The 15,896-nt window shown below is 55.4% G+C and overlaps 1 protein-coding gene across 1 annotated transcript; it reads left to right on the top strand.

The window, feature by feature from the left end:
- Positions 1-479: 479 nt before the first annotated feature.
- On the top strand, positions 480-15,754 carry MAP4K1 (mitogen-activated protein kinase kinase kinase kinase 1). Its single transcript, XM_069456779.1, has 31 exons — positions 480-634; positions 787-844; positions 972-1,062; positions 1,855-1,919; positions 3,301-3,356; positions 3,449-3,496; positions 3,666-3,708; positions 3,806-3,878; positions 4,358-4,489; positions 4,869-4,931; positions 5,027-5,108; positions 5,577-5,693; positions 5,919-5,997; positions 6,426-6,484; positions 6,563-6,606; positions 6,685-6,732; positions 7,583-7,625; positions 8,043-8,205; positions 8,285-8,367; positions 8,740-8,824; positions 9,657-9,733; positions 9,825-9,885; positions 10,652-10,760; positions 10,848-10,906; positions 11,106-11,209; positions 11,776-11,950; positions 12,248-12,310; positions 12,525-12,614; positions 12,702-12,772; positions 13,449-13,504; positions 15,578-15,754. The coding sequence occupies exons 1-31, from the start codon at positions 536-538 to the stop codon at positions 15,645-15,647; spliced, it is 2,466 nt and encodes an 821-aa protein (XP_069312880.1). The 5' UTR covers positions 480-535; the 3' UTR covers positions 15,648-15,754.
- The last annotated feature ends 142 nt before the right edge of the window (positions 15,755-15,896 follow it).

The raw sequence follows: 15,896 nt of genomic DNA, 5'->3' as shown, positions 1-15,896 counted from the left end.
CACACGTGTACACACATATACAGGCATGTGCATGTCTACATATCGGCGCACCATGTAGGAGGCAACACAAGTGCATGTATGTGCCCGAGGTGAACAGGCATGTACCCTGCATAGCCATCCCTGTGCAGACCTGCCACCTCTAGGTTGTGGCCAAACCTTCAAGCACCCAGCAGAGGTTCAACTATGGTTTTTAGCCACCGCCCAGAACGGGGGAGGGGGTGCTAGGGCGCCCCCCAGGTTACAATTAAGTTCTTTTGCATCGCATTTACATCCTGTCCTGGGCATTGGAGGTGGAGGGTGGTCCCCTGGGTCCCAAGTAAGCTGCCTTGCACAGGCTTTCAGAGCCCAGGGGACAGGGGGTGGAGCCAGTGCACAGCCCTGCAGCTGGGGCAGGAAGCGAGAGTGGGGAGGGGGGAGGCCACAACCCGCGGAGGCAAGGCGGGTGCAGGGCTTGTGGGGAGGGAGGGAGGTGCCAGCACTTGAGCCCTGAGGCCCTGCTGGCCCCTGGGCGCAGGCCCAGCTCCTGCCCCCAGGAATGGACCTCGCGGACCCCGATATTTTTAATAGGGACCCCCGGGACCATTACGACCTGCTGCAGCGGCTGGGTGGCGGCACCTATGGGGAAGTCTTCAAGGTGAGGAAACCCCTTCATTCCCATCACCCTCAAACCAGTGACCTTTGGAGTGAGGCCCAAGAAGGGGAGAGGGTGCAAGAGGGCCTCAGTCCTTGGCACAGAGATGCCAAGGCCAGTGGAGCCTGCTTGACTGCCAACTTCCCCTTTACTAGGCTCGAGACAAGGTGTCGGGGGACCTGGTGGCATTGAAGATGGTGAAGATGGAGCCTGGTGAGGAGGGCAGCCAGGAGATCCTTCCCCACATCCCTACCTCCGCCTCCTGGGACACTGGGATCCCCTCTTCCCTGGCTCCCTCCCTCCCTGCAAGCAGCCTTTTCTCTCCTGCTCCTCCTCACAGATGATGATGTCTCCACCCTTCAGAAGGAAATCCTCATGCTGAAAACTTGCCGGCACGCCAACATCGTGGCCTACCATGGGAGTTATCTCTGGTGATGAGCTTTAGACCTGTGCCCTGGAACTCAGCTCAGCCCCTAACCCAGACCCCCATTTCTGAAAGGGGCACCCCCTAACTTGATCTCCAATTCTGAACTTCCATTTCTAACTGGGGCACCCTAACCTAACCTCCAATCCTGGACTTTCATTTTTAACTGGGCCACCTCTAACTTGATCCCTGGGTCCAAAGCCCCACTTTTCTGACCAGAGTACCCCCTAACCTAATCCTCAATCTAGAACTCTCATTTCTGACCAGCGTCCCCAAAAGTGATCGTTTCATAATAATCCAATCTGAAATTAACTCCCGTAAAACTAATCTCTCATTATTCTGCCCTTTGGGTCCCCCAGTTTCACTCTCTGCTCCTTTAATATGAAGCCCTAAATTTCCTGACCCCCAAATTAATATTCCAGTGGCCCCATAATGATCTCAGGTTCTCAGAACTGGCACCCTGGGCCCCTCTGTCCCCTCCAAACCTCTGCAACCCGTGAGATTCCTGCTTTGTCTCCTAGCTTAGCCACAGAGGGGTACCCGGGGTTTGGAGCCCAAAGACCTAGGTTCAAGCTGAGTTGCCCCTAAACACACATTTCCTCTCTGAGCTTTAACTTCCTCATCTGTAAAATGGGCATGGAACAATCTCACCCTGGTGGGCAAGGGGAGATAGAGCAGTGACAGCTGTTACAGTAAAGTTCTTATTGAACTAGAACGAGATAGTGAATCAGGGGCTCTCCTATAATAATGTATCACTGTTATGATTATTATCATTATTATTGCTCTTGAACCACTGTAGGTTGCAGAAGCTCTGGATCTGCATGGAATTCTGCGGGGCTGGTTCTCTCCAGGACATCTACCAAGGTTAGAGGAAGGACAAGGGGAACCCCCCACCTCCAATCCACCCCTCCCGTCTCTGTGTGCATGTGTCTCGCGGAAACTGACTTTCTGGTCCATATTTCATGCAATGAGCCCCTCCTCTGGGCCTGGCCTGGCCGATGCTGGAGATACCAGGGTGACAGAGCTGGTCCAGCCACAGTCTGTCTGCATGCAGTGATCTTCCTCCCCCTCCCCAGCTTTTCTCGGTGTCTGCATTTTCTTGCCAAGGCCTTTTCGTGTGTTTGAGTATTTCTGCATTTTCTGGCTCATAGGTGCCCAAATTTTTGTTGAATGAGTGAACAAATGTCTGGTTCTCTCTCTCAGCCTGCCTTTCATTCTCAGAGAATTTGAGCGTGGGGGTGTGGGTGTGTGATCACCTCTCTGCATGTCTGATGCCCACCTCTGTCTTTGGCCATCTCTGACTCCCTCCTGTCCTAGACCTCAAAATTAGAAAAGGAAGGGCTTCATTAAGAAGTCCTCAGGGGGAAACTGAGGCACACAGGAAGGAAGTGAAACACACAGCCAGTCTGCCAGAGCCAACCCCTGACCACCTCTCCCTCTGGTATCCCCTCCCGCTCCTCCGTGTCTCTCTGTTTCTAAATGTGTCTGTCTTCCCACATTTCAGTCTCTGACCGTCTCTGTCTCTGTCTCAATTTGGATCTGTCCTAGTTTCTCTTTCTCTTTGTCCCTCTCTCTGTGTCTCTCTGCCATTCCCCATTTTGCAAAGTCACATTGCTCCCCTGTTGAGAGCCCTCCCACGGCCCAAACTCCCCTACCCCTTTCCTCCCCGCACCCTGCTGCACCCCGCTCTGCTGCTTTTGAAACCCACCAGGCACCCTCCAAGCTCCCCAGCCCTGCACTCACTGTCCTCCCCCAGAACGGGACCCTCACACCTCTAGCCACTGTCACCTACTTAGAGTAGCCTTTGCTGACCACCTTGTGCAAAATGTCAACCCTTCCCACACATATTTCCATTCTTGCTTTATTTTTCTTCTTACTGTGGGTTAGCATCTCAGGGACTACGTATTTTGCTTATTTATTTTGCTTACTTTCTGTCTCCCCCACTGGAATGTTCTCTCCCCGAGGGCAGGGATGTCTGTCTGTGTACAGCTGTGTCCCAGACAGCACACAGCAGACACACAGTGAACATCTGCAGAATGACTCTGCCTCCACTGGCCTCTGTTAACCTGCATTGCCGCCTCGCTCTGTCGCCAGCCACCCCACCATCTCCCCCTCCTACTGGTCCCATCTTGGGTCCCCTGCCATCGTGGCACCCTCTCAGCTGGTGTGGGTGGGGGACAGGACTCCCCAGCCCAGCTTTCCTGGCTCCACCCAACGCCTGGCCTGGCTGGGGTGACCTTTGCAGTAACAGGCTCCCTGTCAGAGCTCCAGATTGGCTATGTGTGCCGGGAAGTGCTGCAGGTGAGGACAGGCCTGGAGGAGCTGGGGCGGCAGGGTAGGGCGCCCCTGCAGTCCCCAGACACTCACAGCCCCCTTGTCCACCCTTCTCCCAGGGACTGGCCTACCTGCACTCACAGAAGAAGATACACAGAGACATCAAGGTGGTCTGGGGGTGGAGGGGTGCCATTGAGGGGTGGGGTCCAGGAGATGGGAGTGGCACTGGGGGATCGGGGTGGTGTGAGCTGTGGGGTGGCGGTGGGAGGGGCAGCGCTGTGCTGAGCAAGGGGTCCCTGCAGCCTCTGATCTCTGATGCTTCCCTCTCCTCTCCAGGGAGCCAACATCCTCATCAACGATGCTGGGGAGGTCAAACTGGGTGAGTGAAGCTGAGGGTGGGGGTGACTGGAGGGTTGTTTGGGGATCCTGAGGGGATAGGGGACCCCAGGTCACTATATGTCTCTATCTGCCTCCAGCTGACTTTGGCATCTCAGCCCAGATTGGGGCGACGCTGGCTAGACGCCTCTCTTTCATTGGGACACCCTACTGGTGAGGGGCACCCGGCGGGCAGCTAGGAGTGGAACGGGGGACAGTGGCTTTTCCCACCCTGGTTCCCTGGGAACCTCCTTCCTAGCCTTGATCCCTGCCCTTGCCTTTCTCCACTGAAGCTTCTCTCATTCTCAGGCTCTCCTGAGTTGTCCCTTCCCGTGTCTCTGTGCCCTTTCTGCCTGTTCCCTCTGGTTGTGTGTGGATTTTCATCTTGGTCTCTATTTCTGTCTTTTCCCTCAGTCTCAGTCTGTCTCTTGTTTCTGTCCTTCTCTCTCTCTGTCTCTCCATCTCTTTGTCTCTCTCTGTCGGGATCTTCCAGTCTGTTCCTGCCTCTCTGACTTTATCTCTGTGTCCAGCTTTGTGTCTGTCTGTCTCCATCTGGCTCTCTCCGTGCCTCATCTCCCTTAGCCCCATTCTCCTCCCTTGTCACCCCCTCCCCCCCATGCCACCCTTGGCTCTCTGAGGGTCTTTGTCCCCAGGATGGCTCCGGAAGTGGCAGCCGTGGCCCTGAAGGGGGGATACAATGAGCTGTGTGACATCTGGTCCCTGGGCATCACGGCTATCGAACTAGCCGAGCTGCAGCCACCACTCTTTGATGTGCACCCTCTCAGGTAGGCAGGCATGGCAGGTCCCCAGGCCCAGGGACTCTGGCCAGCCCTGACCCTGAAGACCACCCTGCAATCTGCCTCCCACATCCAGATCCTGTATGGGAGACCACCAGGGGCTCCGCCCATGCAGACAGCCTTGGCTTGAGCCTTCCACACCAGGAGCCCCGATTCAGGGGTCCCCGCCTTGGGCTCCCCCTGCACAATACTCTATAGTGTGATGAACGGCTTCCCTGGGGAGAGGCGTCCTAGTGTCATAAAACCCTCACTCTCATCCCGCCCCTCGCTTCACTCTGCTGACCTCAGTGCTGCTGGGAAGCTCTCAAGTCACATGGTCTGGCCCCCTTAGGGGTCTGAACCCTGCATTCTTTCCCTGCTATTCCAGGGTTCTCTTCCTCATGACCAAGAGTGGCTACCAGCCCCCCCGGCTGAAGGAAAAAGGCAAATGGTGAGAGAGGGCGAGAGCAGGTGGAGCCGGGCTGGGTGGTCTGGTGGGAAGGCCTCTGGTCCCCTCACCCCTGCACCTGGATTCTTCCTCCCAAGGTCGGCTGCCTTCCACAACTTTGTCAAAGTCACCCTCACTAAGAGCCCCAAGAAACGACCTGGTGCCACCAAGATGCTCAGTGTAAACCTCTTTTCCCTGAGAAGCCCCCAAACTCTCACCCCAGAATTCCTCAGGGCCTTCCACGACTCCCTAGAACAACTAGTTCCACAGAACCCCTGTGGCCCTTTCAAAGTCCCTAGTCCCTCAGAATTTCCCAGGACCCCAGCCCACGCCGACCCTCAAAATTGTACCCCAGACCATCCCTAGATGCCCTGAGTTGCTAGAACTCACACATTTCCAAGGACTCAGGACATGATCCAGAGTGTCCTCTTGAAGACAGCTCTGGAATGCCCCAAAAACCCTAAATTCTTCCAGTCCCTTAAAACTCCTCAGAATCCTCCAGGCCTCTGAGCTCCCCGGATTTCCCTGCCAGCTCCTTTAGTTGGGACCTCTCCAGTCCCGGATTCCTTAGACGAGTCCTCCAGCCCCCGCCCCAGCCCTTTCCTCCACACCAGCCCTCTGGGTGTGGACACCTCGTCCCCTCCCCAGCATCAGCTGGTAGCCCAGCCTGGGCTGAACAGAGGCCTGATCCTGGACCTTCTTGACAAACTGAGGAATCCTGGGAAGGGCGCCCCCATCGGGGAGATCGAGGACGAGGAGCCCGAGGTAAGGGCTCGGCTGACCAGAGCACAGGCCCCTCTTGGCCTTTGCTCCGGCTGCCCCCGGGGGGTGCCTTCCTGCCACCTCCCTGAGAAGGAAACAGGGCAGGAGGCAGCTTGGCACACAGCTGGGCGCAAGAGGCCTGCAGGGGCGAGGAGGGGGCAAGGCTGGGCCCACAGGGTGGGGCTGCTTGGGGGTCGTGATCCCTGACATGGCTGCCCCTCTGCCCAGCTACCCCCTGCCGTCCCTCGGCGGATCCGATCCACCCACCGGTCCAGCTCTCTGGGGGTCCCAGACGCAGACTGCTGTCGTGAGTAGAGAATCCTTAAGTTTGTGGCGTCTGACCCTAACATAGACCCCCTTTCCCCACCATCAGACCACCAGAGACCTTCATCACCACCTGACTTACAAAGTGACCATAGAGACCCCACCTCTCTGACCAGCCGACAGGCCCCATGAGACCTCCTGTCACCACCCTGACCCCCAAAGAGCCCTCAGAACTCTCTATCAGCACCCTTGACACCCAGTGGATGCTGAAAACAAACTCCCTATAATGACTTTGAGCCCCCGCCTCCCTGATCCCAAATCTGGACCCCCAAATGAGGCCCCTACCCCTGAGGGACAGTTCCAGTCCCTCAGATCCTGGCTCCAAACCCCCCAAATTCTACCCTTTTTATTCCCAGCTACATCTCACTCCCCCCGGCCCCGGCCCACTGTGGGTTCTCTCCCCCAACCCAGGGCGGCACATGGAGTTCAGGAAGCTCAGAGGACGGGAGACCAGACCCCCAGCCGACACCGTGAGCCGCCTCCCTCCGCGCTCCCCAGACACCCTCCGCATGCCCTAGGCCGCTGCTGACCCTTTTCCTATCCCACAGGCTCACTTACAGCCCCCCAGAGACTGCAGGAGCAGCAGCCCCAGGTCAGGGGCCCCAGGGTAGGAGGGGAGGGGCCGGGATGTATGTGGGACCCGCCAAGGCTGATGCCCGTCACTCTTCAGGCAGCAGCTGTCAGAGTCCGACGATGATGACTATGACGACGTGGACATGTAAGTGAGGCCCCACTCAGCTCCCACCTTCCTACAAGCCCCCGACTTGACCGTACCTTCACCCTTGACCCCAACCACACCCCTACCACCCTTCTGCTCTGAGCCCTGCGCCCTGACTGGAGCCTCCTGCAGCCTCGCCTTCCTTCCTTCCCAAGCCCTGACCCTGCTCGCACCCCTCACCCCTTCACCTCCACCCCTGTCCCCCACCCAATCCCAACTCCAGCCCACCTCCTTTCCAACTTCTCCTATGACCTGTGTGACCTGGCCCCAACTTCAGCCCCGACCTATCCTCCTTGGTCCCCGAGCCTCTGCTACACCCCAGTCTCGAACTCCTCCCAGATGTCGCCCCCAGCCAGGCCCGGCCCCAGCCCTCGTCTTTTCTCATCTTCTGGCACAACCTCAGGCTGAACCTTGGCCCCTGGAAATTTCCCAAAGGCCAAACCCTGAGCCCCAGACCCAGACCTCAACCCCAGCCATAAGCCCAGGCCCCACAGTCCCCAGGCCCCAAGCCCAGAGTCGGGCGCAAGGCCCACTCACCCATCTTGTATGTAATGGGCCGTGTGCAGCACCGGCACGAGGTGAAAGCCCGGTGCACGGGTGCCGGTGTTACCTGTGTCACTAGGTGGTGTGAAGACTCACAGGCGTGTTGCCAGCACTCACTCTCCGAGAGTTGCTGTTACTGTCATCACCATGGTCATTAGTCCCCTAATCCTCAGCTCCAGCCAGACCCGGTCACCCCTCACCCTCCTCTCCTCAGACCCCAATCCCAGGCCTCCAGCCCCGAACATCCTCATCTTCCCTGGCCTTGTTCCCCAGACCCCTGCCTGCTTACCCCATCTTTTTGTTTCAGCCCCACCCCTGCTGAGGACACGCCTCCTCCACTGCCCCCCAAGGTAAGGCCCTGGGCCGGAGCTGGGGGGCTGGGAGGCTGGGGTCAGGGCCCCTGGGGGCCAGAAGGCCAGGTCCTTGGGTGCTGGGATACTGGGCTCTCTAGGGCTGGGAGTCCGGGAGACGGGGACGATGGGTGCATTGGCATCTGGAAGTGGCATCCCTCAACCTGGGGGTGGGATTCAAAATATGTAGCCTCGTGGCACTGCTGCATGCATCAGTAGCCCATTCATTTCTGGAGTGTGTTGACGGCCCAGGGAGGGTGTCAGAGGGGAAGGCTGTAGTGGTGGCAAGACCTGGTGGGCAGGGTCAGAGCCATGGGAGGGTCAGTTCCATGGAGGCAGGGCTGCGGGTCGCAGAAGGGTGCCCTCCTTCTGAGGTCATCTTGTGTATTTCCCCACGCTCCCTCCCTTATTCCAAAGCCCAAGTTCCGTTCCCCATCAGATGAGGGTCCTGGGGGACCAAGGAATGAGGGGCAGCTGAGCCCAGGGGTGCTGGTCCGGTGTGCCAGTGGGCCCCCACCACGCACGCCCCGTCATAAGCCTCCCCCAGCCACCAGCAGCCCCCACCTCACCGCTCATTCAGGTAACGGGACAGGCGGGGGTGGAGGGTGGGCAGGGGTGGGGTGGCCTTGGGCGCTGATTTTTCTCGCAACCTCTCTCAGAACCTTCACTCTGGAACCCAGCCTCCCAGAAGTCTGACCAGCCCCCACTCCTGCCTCCCAAGAAGGAAAAGATGAAGAGAAAGGTGAGGGCCAGCCGTGCTGCAGACTCGCACCTCTGGAAGGTGCTAGGGTTGCCTGGTGGGGGTGTGGAGGGGGCAGGAGAACTGATAATAGGTGACATTTGTTGAGCACTTCCTCTGTGCCCAATGCTGAGGTGTGAACCTTCACAGATAGAAGTGGATATCACAGAGAGAGATATGAGCCCCCACTTCACAGATGGGGAGACTGAGGCTCAGAGAGGCTAAGTAGCTTACCCAAGGTGATATATACACCTTTGAGGAGGCAGAGGCAGGATTTGAACCCTGGCACTCTTGCTCCAGTCTTAACGCCTGTACTTTCCTGTTCCTTGCTCCCTTTGGCTGGATCGGCCGCCTGGCCCTGCATGGCCTGCCCAGGGATGTGCCCTTCTCGTAAAGCTGTTCAATGGCTGCCCCCTCCGGATCCACAGCACAGCCGCCTGGACACACCCCTCCACCAAGGGTGGGCATTCAGGAGGGCCAAGGAGAGCCTGGGGGGTTCTGGGGAGCAAAAGTGGGGAGGGGGAGGAGGCTTAACGGAAGGCACAAAGGCAGGGACAGGGAGGGTCTTGATGGGGCGGGGGCTGGTCATGCTGAGACAGGGCAGAGCCTGTGGTTCAGCTGGGACTTGGGGATCAAAGATGGGTAAAGAGAAGATGAGTTGGAGAGTGAAACTAGGAAAATTAGAGGGGCTGGGAATGTCAGAATATAACAGAAAGATTAGAGTTTGGGGAACAGGAGGGGTAGAAAGAAGTCCCCTAGAGGTTACTGGTAGAGAGACTGCCATCAGCATTTCGGGGTCAAGAATTTTGAGGATCAGAATGCAGCAGAAAAGGACAGAGTCTGGGATCAACGATAGGGACACAAAGTCAGTGAGGGAGTCAACATTAAAGCAACAGCATCAGTGTTCAGGGTGTCACACTGGAAAGAAAGTCATGTTTAGGGGTGTCTAAGTTTGAGGATAAGTGCTAGGACAGGATTAGCATTCAGGGATCAGAACTGGGGAGAGGGAGGGCTGGAACTTAGAGGGCTATTTTGGGGGACAGGGCTAAGGTTGGGGTCAGAATTGAGGGCCAGGATTTGTGGGTCAGACTGAAGAACCACCAGAATGCGGGAAGTCACAGGGAAGGGAGGATGAAAGTGGCTTAAGGGACTGGTCAGGGTTTGTTTGGGGAAATAGAGGCTGGGAGTGTTGGTTTGGGGTGAGAGAGAAGAGAGGGTCAGAACTGGGGGCAAGAGTTTGGGATCCGACAGGCAGGGGGTAAGTCCAGTGTCCTCAATGTTTGTCCCCCCAGACCAGCACCTGCTCCTGGGGGCAGAGGAAGGCATCTTCATCTTGAACCGGAATGACCAGGAGGCCACGTTGGAGATGGTGAGGGACAGCACCAGGGATGGGGCAAGGGCAGGGGCTGGAGCTGGGGGTTGCTGAAGTGTCACAGGAGCCACCTTCCCTGTCTCTGCAGCTCTTTCCTAGCCGGACTACCTGGGTGTACTCTATCAACAACGTCCTCATGTCTCTCTCAGGTCTGGCTATGGGTGGGGGGAGAGGTAGGGTCAGAGGTTAAGGGGTCAAGGGTCATGGGGATGGGAAGTAGATGGGCGCAGGTGAAAAAAAAGCTTAGGCTCCCCATCCCAGAACCCTAGCCACCTTTTCACTGTGCTCCCTGAGCCTGTTTCCCCCTCTGTAAGATGGGCTCACAATAATCTCCACCTCTCAAGTCAGTTTTGAGATAATTTCTACAATAAATTAGTCTTTAAATAGCTTTCATGTTCAGATGACAATCAGAACTTACTCCACACTTAACTAAGATAGAGTGAGCAAGTTACAGATTTAAAAAATCTCTATCATTATTTTATAAATGTTTTGTGTAAAAGAATTTCTAGTTTTGGAGGAAACACCAAACCGAATAGGATTCATGAGCTAGTTAATATCACATCTGTGATGACAAATCTTTAGGAGAATTTATAGATGTGTTTCTTCTTAAACTTTGTAGTATGTGTAACTTCATCTAACTGGATGTGGCCATGGTTTCTTATGTGGTTGCAAGAACCACGAGGGCAGGGAACATATTTGCTCTGCCTGCCACTGTTCCCCAGGGCCAAGCACAGCAGGCTTGGCCTACAACAGGCCTTTAAAGTACATGGAGTGAGAAATGAATGAATGAAAAGTGCTTGAGACTTGCAGGCTTGGGAGTTTCAGACAAAGGGGGCGGAGTAAAAGGCTGGAGGAAAGAAGGTGGGATCTGGGCTCCTATAACTGCCTGCTTCCCCTCACATACACACACTGCAGGAAAGACCCCCCACCTGTATTCTCATAGTATCCTGGGCCTGCTGGAACGGAAAGAGACCAGATCAGGAAACCCCATCGCTCACATTAGCCCCCACCGGCTATTGGCAAGGTACCAGCTCCCAGTGGCACCACAGACCCCAATGGCCCCCTCTCCCCCAACTGCTGTCCACCCCGCTTCACGCCTCCTTTCCTGCAGGAAGAACATGGTCTCCACCAAGATCCAGGACACCAAAGGCTGCCGGGCGTGCTGTGTGGGTGAGAGATACCCCCTGGGTGTGCAGAGAGAAGGAGGGGCTGAGCCAAGGGTGGGGCCTGGGCTGCATCCTCCTGAGAAGGTTGCAGAGTTAAGGCAGGGGGTCCAGAGCCCAGGGGAAGACGTGTGGTAGTCTGGGCCTTGCCCGGGGCCTGGGGGTGAGGGGATTTAATCCTAACCCATCCTTGCTCACCCCCACAGCGGAGGGTGCGAGCTCTGGGGGCCCGTTCCTGTGCGGGGCACTGGAGACGTCTGTGGTCCTGCTTCAGTGGTACCCACCCATGAACAAGTTCCTGCTCGTCCGGGTAAGGGGCCTGGGGGTTGCTGGGGACTCTGGGGATGCCTCGGCCAGGGCCTTCCACCTTTGGGCTTCTGTTGAGAGCTCCGTGAAGCCCCGCCTCCGCCTAGGCCCCGCCCCAGTCCTTTAGAGGCCCCGCCCACCTGCGGGCGGAGCAGGAGACTCGCCCTTATGAGGCCTTCCTGATCCTTAAGCTCCGCCCCTCACACCTGGGCTTACTTATCCCTCAGGCCCCATGCCCCGCCCCCGGGTCTCCAAGGAGAACTTTAGAGCCTGTCCCTTTGAGTCCCTAAGGAGGTTTTGCTGCCTTCGAGGCTCTTGCATGAACCCTGCCTTTCTGTCGCCAAAGTGGCACGCCCTCACGCGGAAGCCACACCCAGTCTGAGGCCACACCCTGTTTCTAAGGAGCCCCCTCCCCCCAAGTCCTCTGGGGCCCTACTCCCTGAAATTTCTAGATGGCACCTGCACAGGCTGAGGGCCCAGGTTCGGAGGGCCCCGGGCTCCCCCAGGGCCCCGGGCCCCGCCCAAGCCGCCTCTGAGCGCCACCCGCCCCGGCCCCCGCGCGGCCTCCAGCAGGTGCTGTTCCCGCTACCCACGCCCCTGCCGGTGTTCGCGCTGCTGACCGGGCCAGGCTCCGAGCTGCCCTCCGTGTGCATCGGCGTGAGCCCCGGGCGGCCGGCGAAGTCGGTGCTCTTCCACACTGTGCGCTTCGGCGCGCTGTCCTGCTGGCTGGGCGAGATGAGCACGCGTGAGCCGCGGTCCCGCCGAGCGCGGGCAGCTGGGAGGCGGTGGCGGGGTGGGGAGGCTTTTCAGTCTGGGTGACTGGGCGGTGCTTGAAGAGAGGGCTGGAAGGGAGCGGGGAGAGAGGATGGCCGGCTTTGTTTAATTGGTGAGATCGACTGTGGGTGGGGCCTGGAGGGTGGGCGGGGTTTAGCCTCTTTGCTAGGGAACAGAGGGATGCCCTGGAGAGGGACTGGCTAGGGGTGGTGTGGCGAAAGGGGGACGGGGCGAAATCGGTCCTTAAACCCCGCCTTCTCTCAAACAGAGCACAAGGGACCAGTGCAAGTGACCCAGGTAGAGGAAGATATGGTAATGGTGTTGATGGACGGTAAGAATCTTCCACCCTCCCCTTCCTCCCCCCATCTTCCATCCCGGACCGTGGATCTCCGCCCCCAGACCTTGTGCCTCTCCGAACCCCTTAAGCCCCTCTAGGCCTTGCACCCGTTCTTCTTACCTTTCACACTGAATTTGTTGCCTGGTCCCTTAGTAACTCTCTAAGCCCTGCTCACAGTTCTTAAAACTCTGTCTCTGTCCCCTTCCAGGCTCTCTGAAGTTGGTCACCCCGGAGGGAGCCCCAGTCCGGGGGCTTCGCACGCATGAGATCCCTATGACTGAAGCGGTGGAGGCCGTGGGTATGTGCAGGGACAGACGGGAAGGCCCAGGGTCGGGGTAGAGGCTCAAGTGGTCCCCAAGGGTAATGGGCACTGCTTTCTCCCCAGCTATGGTCGGGGGTCAGCTTCAAGCTTTCTGGAAGCATGGAGTACAGGTGTGGGCTCTAGGCTCGGACCAGGTAAGCTCCTTCACCGGAACCCCATGACGCTGCCCCTCCTGCCTCAGTCACCACACTCATCAGATGAGCCTGAAGAACTCCCGAGTCGGGCTGTGAAGTTCTGCAGGGGAAGCTTCCTCCAGATTCAGTTCAGATAGATCCGCTTCTCTGCCCCCGAATCTCTTGAGTCCCAGTGTCATCCTGGGCCACTGTGTGACCTTGTGCAAGGAACTTTGGCTTCTCTTTGAGCCTTTGTTCCCCAGCTGCAAAATGGAGATCACTCTAAAGCTATATGGATGGATAAGAGCACGGACCACACTGCCTGGCTTGGAATCCAGCTTAGTGATCTCAGGCAAATGGCTTAACCTTGAGAGGGTAAAATGGGCTTGTCTCCTAGAACACTGTCAGACACTGTAAAGCCCTTACACTTCAGTATTTCCTCTAATCTTCAGCATCGCCTGTCAGGTAGATATAATACTATGATGTCACAGGTTAGTAATCAGAGGCACAGAGAGGTTAAATAGCTTCCCCGAGGTCACACATTTGGTGCCTAGTATTGGCAAAAGTGCTTGTTTCTGGACCTGAGGCTAGGCATTCAGAGTCAGTTCCTTGCACTCTTTAAGGGGTCGTGTTTGTGGGGAGAGCAGAGGGTTGTTCTATGTGCTGATAAACACGCACACACTTTTCCCCCACCCAGCTGCTGCAGGAGCTGAGAGACCCCACCCTCACCTTCCGTCTGCTTGGCTCTCCCAGGTATGTCTTGAGAAGGAGGACAGAGGACTTGGTGGGGGGGAGGTTTGATGTGGAGAGGGCATCCTGAGGTGTCCCCATCCAGGCATGTCTGCCCTGGACATTCCCTTACCTGGTGTCCCTGCTTCCATCCCCACCCCTATAGTCTGTTCCCCCTAGTGCGGCCAAGGGGGCATTTTCATTTTATATTTCTATTTTATTTTAAATTTTAATTATTAAGAATGACTACTATAACTTTTTATTTTCACACTCAGAGGAGTTGCAAAAATATTACAGAAAATTCTTATATCCTTGGCCAGGTGCAATGGCTCATGCCTATAATCCTAGCACTCTGGGAGGCCGAGGTGGTAGGATTGCTCGAGGTCAGGAGTTCGAGACCAGCCTGAGCACGAGTGAGACCTTGTCTCTACTAAAAATAGAAAGACATTAGCTGGACTAACTAAAAATATATAGAAAAAATTAGCCGGGCATGGTGGCGTGTGCCTGCAGTCCCAGCTACTTGGAAGCTGAGGCAGTAGGATCGCTTGTTCCCAGGAGTTTGAGGTTGCTGTGAACTAGGCTGACGCCACGGCACTCACTCTAGCCCGGGCAACAGAGCGAGACTCTGTCTCCAAAAAAAAAAAAAAAGCAAGGACATACCTGCAAACCATGATGCAGCCATCAAAATCAAGAAAACAACACTAAGACATTCCAACCTCCCAAACCATATTCCGATTTGGGTTTCACCAGTTGCTCTTTTATAACAAAAAATAATTTTTTTTTTCTGGTTCAGGATCCAATCCAGGATCATAGGTTGCATTTAGGAGTCATGTTTCTTTTGTCTTTAGCCTGGAACAATTCTTCAGACTTATTTTGTCTTTCATGACCTTGACATTTTTGAAGAGTACAGGAAAGTTGTCTTCTAGAATGTCCCTCAATTGGCTTTGAGGTGTCCAGGTCGTGCATTTTGGGCAGAAATACCACAGATATGATGTTGTGTCTTCCTCAATACGTCCTATCAGGAGGCACATGATGTCAGTCTGTCCCTTTGCTGGTGATATTAACTTTGATCATTTAATTAAGGTGGAGTCAGCCAATTATCTGTGCTATACAGTTGCTCTTTTTTCTTTTGTAATAATAAGTATCTTTGGGGGAGAGTCCCGGAGACTATGTAAATGTACTGTTTCTCATCAGACTTTCACCCACTGGTTGTAGAATCTATTGATGATTTTTGCCTGAATCTGTTATGGTTAGGGTGGCCACCAAATGGTAGTTTTTTGATTCTATCATTCCTTCTGCATATATTGGTTGACATTCCACTGGAGGGAAAAGCTGTCTGTTCTCCATCATTTCTTTCTTTATATCAGCATAGTCTCATGGATTTCTATTTTATTCTTTTTAAAAAATCATGTTTGTTTTTAATTATTCTGGCTACAGAATAGTTGTATATATTTATAGGGTAGGATTTCTATTTTATTCTTTAGCGTATAATGTATTGCTTTCATTGTTTATTTTGAGGCACACATAGTCCCAGATTTAGCCAGTGGGAGCCCCTTTAAGGAGCCCCTGTGCCCTTTTGACATGCCAGAGGGGTCTTTGTAAAATCCAAATCTGATCGTGTTACTCTCTTCCTGCTTAAAATCCTCCTCTGGCCTCAAGATAAATATTTAATCCTGGCCACAACCCCCAAGGCCGTGACATCTCTGGCCAAGCCCCAGCCTCTCTCTTACCTCAGAGCCTTTGCACAGGCTGTTCTCTCTGCCAGGAACACTCTTCCCTGCCCTTCACCAAGTACCCTCCTGAGTCTCCTTCAGGCTCCACGATCTATTCTTTGGGGGAGCTTTGGCTGACCTCCTGGGTTAGGTTTCCCTGCCACGCACCCTATACTTCTTTGCACTCAGATAGTTCACTGATTCATGTTGGTCCCCCCCTCTAGACTGTGAGCTCCCCAAGGGCAGGGACCAGTCTGCTTGTTCACTGTTATGGCCCAGCATTGGGCTGGCACAGTCTCTGTTAACTACTTTGTGAATGAATGAATGAGCAAACAAGCAAATGAATGAATGAGTGAATGAACTGAACTCTCCCTTCCTTCCCCAGGCCTGTAGTAGTGGAGACGCGCCCAGCAGATGATCCTACTGCCCCCAGCAACCTCTACATCCAGGAATGAGTCCCTAGGCGGGTGTTAGGAACCAGTCCCTACACCCCCCTCCTCAACAGACACACTAGTGGTCATGACATATCCTCATCTCTCAATAAACATGACTTTAGCCTCTGTTGTCATCTCGTTTTTCTGGGCGAAGCAGAATTTCTGGATGCCAGCTCCAAAATTTCAGCAACCCGACACAATGATGCCAGGGGTGTCGCACAGACTTTATTTCTCCAGTACAAGGTCACCTCTTCCCCAGCTGCCTTGGGG

The sequence above is a fragment of the Eulemur rufifrons genome, chromosome 24 (assembly GCF_041146395.1).
Source record: "Eulemur rufifrons isolate Redbay chromosome 24, OSU_ERuf_1, whole genome shotgun sequence".
NCBI classification, from domain to species: Eukaryota; Metazoa; Chordata; class Mammalia; order Primates; family Lemuridae; genus Eulemur; species Eulemur rufifrons.
Note: the sequence above shows the minus strand (reverse complement) of the source record. Positions and strands in the feature narration are given on the sequence as shown.

Coding starts and splice junctions, on each gene's coding strand:
- MAP4K1 (XM_069456779.1), top strand. CDS start 536: ATGGACCTCGCGGACCCCGATATTTTTAATAGGGACCCCCGGGACCAT. Junction 6,733..7,582: donor GACTATGACGACGTGGACAT/GTAAGTGAGGCC, acceptor TTTTTGTTTCAG/CCCCACCCCTGCTGAGGACA. Junction 8,825..9,656: donor GACACACCCCTCCACCAAGG/GTGGGCATTCAG, acceptor TTGTCCCCCCAG/ACCAGCACCTGCTCCTGGGG.